The sequence below is a fragment of the Lactuca sativa genome, chromosome 2 (genome assembly GCF_002870075.4).
Source record: "Lactuca sativa cultivar Salinas chromosome 2, Lsat_Salinas_v11, whole genome shotgun sequence".
NCBI classification, from domain to species: domain Eukaryota; kingdom Viridiplantae; phylum Streptophyta; class Magnoliopsida; order Asterales; family Asteraceae; genus Lactuca; species Lactuca sativa.
Window position 1 is genome coordinate 60,684,760 of NC_056624.2, and position 7,838 is coordinate 60,692,597.

General features: G+C 31.7%; 1 protein-coding gene across 1 annotated transcript; it reads left to right on the forward strand.

The window, feature by feature from the left end:
* The first annotated feature begins 458 nt into the window (after positions 1 to 458).
* LOC111897482 (arogenate dehydratase 2) lies at positions 459 to 7,526 on the forward strand. The gene is made up of 11 exons (XM_023893438.3): positions 459 to 835; positions 947 to 1,014; positions 1,223 to 1,315; positions 3,899 to 4,099; positions 4,195 to 4,275; positions 4,996 to 5,091; positions 5,656 to 5,733; positions 5,842 to 5,931; positions 6,058 to 6,125; positions 6,647 to 6,728; positions 7,221 to 7,526. Exons 1-11 carry the CDS (start codon positions 655 to 657, stop codon positions 7,275 to 7,277), a joined length of 1,095 nt encoding a protein of 364 aa, XP_023749206.1. The 5' UTR covers positions 459 to 654; the 3' UTR covers positions 7,278 to 7,526.
* The last annotated feature ends 312 nt before the right edge of the window (positions 7,527 to 7,838 follow it).

Consider the following 7,838-nt stretch of genomic DNA (forward strand, 5'->3'; position numbering starts at 1 on the left):
ACCCATTTTTGTCCAGCCGAAATTGGATCAAATCATAGTCCAAAACATTAAATCGGAGGCGGAGGTGGTAACTTCACATTACACACCTTCGATAAGTTACTTGCTATTAAAAAATGATGGTTGATTTTTTTTTTAAAAAAAATGATGGTTAAATTTTTTTGCTAAATTTATAAATTTCTATTAATTAAATCAATCAATACAATTTTGGCACCTACTATTTTTACTCTTTCATCCACTTATTGGTTATCAACTAATTATTTTTATTACTTTCTATCTTTGTCATAATAACATTTTCATTTTAATCTCTTCAATGATATTGTATAATTATTGATTTATTATTTTTGCTAATTAATCCATTTTATTAAATATGTAAATCAATATTATCATATTCTTATTGTTTTTTTTTTATACTTGTAACGATAAAATAACATGAATATGAAACATGATTTTTGTTTTATTTTTTCTTAAAAGGAACTCTTATAAAATATCTCAAAATAAACGTGCATAAAAATTCAATTATTAAAAAAACTTTTACAACAAACTTCTGCAATAGAAAAACGTTTTAAAAGTAAATTTCCTCTTCTTTTGTAAAATTTCTCCATTAATCACACCGGTGCTGCGTTCCACTGGTCTCCAGCCTTCCCAGCAACAAACATGGCGGCCACCATATCTCGATCCCCTATCATCCCGCCTCATAACCACCCTATCACCTCCACCTCTACTCAAAAGCTCCCATCCCAACTCAAATTCCGGCGATTTCCCATTTCAGTCTCCGCCTCCACATCCTCCTCCATTCAAGGAGGCACCAGCGAAGGAAAAAGCACTTCTCTTCCAAGTAAAACCCAACATTTTCCCTAATCTATCTTCTCTCATCATTTCCTTCTGTAATCTTCACTGCATTTGCGAATTTATGTTGTGATTCAGTTTACATTGTGCTAATTTTTAGGGCCTTTAACGTCTACCGATCTGACTGGAATACCATCTGAGGGTTCTCGAATTCGTGTTGCTTACCAGGTTTAATTATCTCATTTTGGGAAATTATTGATTTTTCCGTATCTTCTGTAAAATCCATGGTGTATGTTTTTATACATTCGGAGACATCGATTGATTTTATGCTTTATAAAACAAGTTATCGCATCATTGAAGAAGCACAAACATTAATGCTGAAATGAAATTGAGGTTGATTTTGTTGTTGTATTGAAGTTTTATTGTATTTTGACAGGGTGTTCCTGGGGCTTATAGTGAATCTGCTGCAGAAAAAGCTTACCCTAACTGTGAAGCAGTTCCTTGTGAACAATTTGAGACAGCATTCGAGGTTTGTATAGCATTTAATTTGAACCATTATTATTATTTTTTTTGGTTATAGGCTTGATTCCTACAATTGATCTGGTCTATATATAATCTTGTGATAAAATAAGAAATTTCAAATCTGTTTTTCAATCATGGGTAGTAGATGTTTAGGATTCAGGTTGATTTTTATTTCTGAGAATAACATTAATAAAGAGTACATTTAGTTGGAAAGGGGCATGATGAGACTGCTTGGATAATCCTTAGCATTACAATACAGGTTTATTGCTTAGGTGCTATTTCTTTTTGACATAATGGGGGCATGACTTAATCTGATAAATTATATGAGTGTTTCTTTTTTACTTAATGCAAAAAGAATGACTTAATGGAGAAAGTCAAGGAAATGAGGATTGTCCTATCAATACCCAAATTTCTACAAATTTGGCATCATTTATTTTTGAGAAAACTGCAAAAATGTTCCTAGTGGTTTGTTGTTTTCTTTGGATGGAGTCTAAAATGTATTCAACTTGTCAACTTGCAAAAAACATATTTTTTACATTTTTGTGTTGTGGTTATCGTGTCCCACTTTAACATCCGTTTGTTTTAATTTGTTAAATGTGCTAAAATGACCTTTTGGCCCTTCATGTTTGTATTATTATGAGAATACTGCAAAAATAGCCCATGTGGTTTGCTGTTTTCTTTGGATAGAGTCTAAAAAGTTTTTAATTTGCAAATGTAGTCCTTTTGACAAGGTTATCTTTATGGTTTTGGTCCCTAACTTTGACATCGTTAAATCCCTATAAATTGACAATTTTGGCCTTACATGTATCTATTTATAGCATATTGACCTAATGTCAAACCCACCATCTTTCAACTTCCCTCCCCTCCCCACCGTGGATCTCTCTCTCTCTCTCTCCCTCTCTCACCAATTTTTTTTAATGTGTGTGATCCTCTTAAATAATAAATGTCACATACAACTGCAAGATGTATCACACACCAAAACCACACAAAACTTCCTTCCATTGCCACCGGCAACACTAGTGGTTTCGGGGTGAAATCTTGCTGCCTATATTTTTTTTGCCATTTTGGATGTCACCATACTTGGGGAATGTTAGAGACATCAAAAGCTGCTTAGGTTGCCATAATGGAGGATTCTCTCTCTTATCTTGAATCCTTTATGATTGGATATAAGTTTTATCCAACAAACGAAAAAATCTTTATTCCTTATCAGCTAAAGAAGATAAAAGATAAAGATCTTCCCGAGAACAAGATTCACAGTGTTGATATATACAAAAATCATCTCGAGAGGATTGTCGGTATGCATCTTTAGTTTTCTTCTTTGTATGCATCTTTAGATAAATACAAAAATCATCAATGAATGACGATCTTGTTATGATGATTTTTTGTATATATCAACATCGTCGATGTTGTTCTCAGGAAGATCCTTCTTTTTATCTTCTTTAACATATGATGAATAAAAAGTTATTTGTGAGTAGGGTGAAACCTGTACCCAATCGAAAACGAATCAATTAGAGAATCAGAGGCATTACGATTTCTTTGGTGGGAGGGACCATTTTTCACAGTTTTCTCTTTATCTTTTACTTCTATTTCTTAAGTGTGGCATCATTTTCACAAATATTTTTAAGCTTTAGGAAGGATGAATGAATAAAATGTTTGTTTGGATAAAGTGTTGTGTATATAAACCTTGTTTCTTTTCTAGACCGAATAATCCGTCTGTATGAGACTAAACAACCATTTTATCCTTACAAATTTCACAATATTCACCACTTTAACGTAAGAGGAGTTGAAAGGAAAAAAGAAGGGCAAATAGATAGAAGGTTAGTGTCTTAACACATTAAGCAAGGGTTTTCTCAAATAATTTTAAACATCCTTTACCTAAATACAACACTTAATGGGAAAAAGGACACAGGGTCTAAATAGTGGGACATGACTTAGTTCTGTTTGTTATATATTAGTGTCTCTTTTTGACTTAATGTAGATGTAGAAAGAATGACTAAATAGAGAAAATTGGTGAAAGGAGACTTTCCTCATTAAATCTGAACTTTTTAGTGATCAGCCACCGTTTATTGTCCTCAAATATTTTTTAACATCATTTATTTAGACAAGTTTTGTCTTCTCAGATAGAGTAAACTGTGTGGATATAGTCCCATGCCAAATTTTTTTGCAAGGGGCTATGGCCATGTTACATTGCGCATTTTGTCCATTTCCAAACTAAAATGACTAATTTACCCTCCCTCAATTAGTCATTTCAATTCGGAAAGAGACCAAATCCACAATGAAACATGGCCATAAGACCATTCCTTGATTATCAGGGACCATGTTTCATTGCGCATTTGGTCCATTTCTAAACTAAAATGACTAATTTACCCTCCCTCCCTCCCTCCAAACTGAAATATCATAAGGGTAAATTAGTCATTTCAATTCGTAAAAGGGACCAAATCCACAATGAAACATGGCCATAAGACTATTCCTTGCAAAAACGTTTTTTCAAGGGACTAATTCCACAATTGTTTTTGCTACACACAGGAACCATTTTTGCAGTTTACTCTCTGAAATGTTTTAAACTTTTTGTTTTATTTAAACACTGCAGGCTGTTGAGAGGTGGCTAGTGGATCGAGCAGTTTTACCCATTGAAAATTCCTTAGGAGGAAGCATTCATAGGAATTATGACCTCTTACTTAGACACAGATTGCACATTGTTGGTGAAGTCAAACTTGCTATTCGCCATTGTTTGCTTGCTAATCATGGTGTTAAAATTGAAGATCTCAAAAGGGTTCTTAGCCATCCTCAGGTATTTCATATATATATTATTTGCTACCATTTTGTTTAATTAATTATCTCAAAATAATAACAACAATAATAATATGTACATCAATGCTTCTATAGGCTCTTGCACAATGTGAGAACACGTTAACAAGATTAGGGATAGTTAGAGAAGCTGTGGATGATACTGCTGGGGCTGCAAAGGTACTATATGTTACTATGCTCTGAAAACAAAAATCTAAATGAAAAAAAAAATAGCAATGTACTTTCATTTATGTGTATATTATAGCATCCTATTTTCAATTATAGTATAATTAGGTAGTTTTTATTTATTTATTTTTATAAAGTACAATTCTGTGATCGATAGAAATGAAAGTAGGATGCTATAATAAACAAATGAATGAAATTAGGTTGGTTTCTTGAATTTGATCCGAAAAATATAATATGAAAAATTAGAGTTGTCTTATTATGACTTCAGTTACAATTTTTCTTAAAACTCTTGATACTATCTAATCATCTTCACTGCAACATGTAAATACATTTTAGACAAAGTTACATAAATAGTCCCTGCTGAAAAGACCAAATTACCCTCACACTAACGGTGTTAGCAAAAACGACCATCCATGCAAGTTTTGGAAACCACAGCGACCATATTCGTTAAAAAAAACTAGCAAGGACTGAGTTTGTGACCTTTGGTAAACCAGAAGGACCATTTATGTAAAATTTTCTACATTTTATAAGTGTACCTAGAGTTTAGACCTAGTGGCATATAAAACATGTCCATGTTTTAATGCTTTCTATAGTTTTTTTTTTTTTTTTTTTTTTTTTTTTTTTTTTTTTTATTTATAGAATCTTCTTGATAAATTATAGTTGAATAATTATTTACTAATATTTTATTTAATGTTTTCCTTCTTTCTTTGTCAGCATGTTGCTCTACATGAACTTGAAGATACTGGGGCAGTAGCTAGTGCTGCTGCTGCCAAGATTTATGGATTGAATCTGCTTGTTCAAGATATTCAGGTAATCATCAAACCTGGAATGGAATTGAGCATTACACAGGAATGGAATGAAGCATTCCATTCCTCAACGGAATGTGATTCCTTGGCTGATTTTTCATTCCTTCATGGAATGAAAGATTATTATATTTATAGTACAATAATAAATTTAATTCTATTTACATAACATTCAGTAAGAGAAAGTTTAATTAAATAGTATTTTGTTATCTTCCAAATGTAACGTAAAAAGCATTCATTTTAAGTATAATTTTGTTTTGAGATTTCATGGTTAAACTTTTTATTTTAGTAAACAATCTTTTAAAGTAATAAAATAATGTTGTTCGATTGTCTGATAACTATATATAAATATATTTTATATGTACTATGTAATGTATTTTAGTGTTATATTTTAAATTAACGAAAAAATATTAGTATAAATAACATTTTTGTGTTTATTTGTCAGTATAATTTCATTTTGGTGTCTAATTATACATAAGTCCACAAAACCATAAATGGTCATTGATTATAAATTATATGTTGATTGTAAATCACACTTGTATGATTTTATTTTTTTCATTTTTTTTTTCAGGATTATTCTGATAATGTGACTCGATTCTTAATGTTGGCAAGGGAACCTATAATTCCACGTACTGATAGACCATTCAAGGTTTGTTTTTATTAAAAAAAAAGAAAAAAGAAACAGGTCCTTAATATTGTTTTATTTATTTATTTATTGTATTTAGTCACATGTAAATATATGAATTTATTGTTTTAGACAAGTATTGTCTTCTCACTTGACGAGGGTCCCGGGATGCTTTTCAAGGCACTTGCAGTGTTTGCTATGAGACAAATTAATCTCACCAAGGCAAGTTTTTTTATTTATTTATTTATTTATTTATTTATTATTTTTTTTTATTGCTCGTGTTTTAATTTTTCTTTATATTATAAAAATGTAGCTGATTTTTCATTAATTTAATTTACTTTAAAACAGATTGAAAGCCGCCCTCTTCAAAGACGTGCTTTACCTACACATACCGAAAGCACTAATGGATTCCCTGGGTATGTACGGTGTAAAACACGCATAACATGACAAGACAGTCTACACTGTGTTTGACATGTATTGGACTGAGACTGATGTTAATAGGACAAAAAACATCCAAAAATGTGAAACAAGATGGGAAAGAGACAACTCTCGAGCTCTTGTCTTTGCAAAAAGACGAAAATGCCCTCTTCATCATCATCATCATCGAAAATAGCCTTAAAAAGCTTATCCAGTCTCGTGCGGTCATATCGTGCCCTATCCCATGTGTCACATGGGATGGGACATAACTGGACAGGACCGGATAAACTTTCTAGCTTTATTTTCGATGATGATGATGATGAAGAGGGCATTTTCGTCTTTTTGCAGAGACAAGAGATCGAGAGTTGAGTCTCTTTCCCATCTTGTTTCACATTTTTGGATGGGACAAAAAATTACTATTTTTATCCTATTGACATCATTTCAGGTGCCAAACACAGTACAATGTGTTCGTCCTATTTTGTATATGCAATTTTAACTCCAAATTAAAATTCTTATATAGGTCTTTCCCTTACCTTTTCTATGTCGACTTCCAAGCATCCATGGCAGACCAAAGAGCCCAAAATGCTCTTTCGCATCTTAAGGTTTCATTTTTTATTTTTAATTTTTAAATTTAACATAATAATTAGCCCTATGGTTTAGGGTAAATTGCACGTTTGGTCCCTAACTTATTTTTTTAACTCGAAAGGTCCCTACTATTTGTTTTTGTTACACACTTGGTCCCTACTGTTTGTTTTTGTTACGCGCTTGGTCCTTGTCTTACCTAAGAAAACTATTATTTAAATAAAAAAAAAATAGTGGGGTAGGTAAGGTAAGGTGAACGGGATGGGTTGCGGGTGTGTTTATTTAAATAAATTAAAAAATCAAGAGAAAAATAATCTTTTAGGTAAGATAGGGACCAATCGTGTAAGAAAAGCAAACAGTAAGGATCTTTCGAGTTAAAAAAATAAGTTAGGGACCAAACATGCAAATTACCCTAAACCATAGGGACCATTCGTGTAATTTACTCTAATAATTATGACTTCAATGTTAAACGCCATGAATTATTGATCTCAAAATGTTGCTCTTTTTGGCAGGAATTTGCTACTTTCTTGAGTGTGCTAGGAAGTTACCCTGAAGATATCACCATATGACCACTTTCCTAGAATTTTGGTTGATAAGAGTTTATACATCTTATCATACTTTTTGTCAACATGTTGAATGACATCGCCTTTTATTTTTTGTTTTGTTGAATTAATATATTTTGTAAATATTTTCCAAAATAATCATTTTACCCTTTTAAAGTTTTTGTTTTGGCCCACCAAGTAGGGTTTCTGGTAACATTTTTCGACTATTTGTATTGATTCATGTTTTTTCTTAGTTACATAATTCTACTTGACTTATATTTTTTCCCGAATAAGTTTTTGCTCACTTTTTCTTGTCGCATATGGATTATTTGTCTTGGTTTGATTAAAATATGAAAGTTAAACAAGGTAAAGAAAATATGAAAAAAAAAACTATGATCCCAAAACACACATGTTTTTAGAATCATAACAAATACATGGAAGCAAGAATTATAGTCATAACCATTCGACCACTGTACATTTATTTATTATTAGTTGTTCATTTCTTGCATTTACAAGAAATCCGCTCCATATTTTAGCTTCTATAAAAGCTAGTTTAGGGCTCAAATCTAGATTCACAATGTATCATTT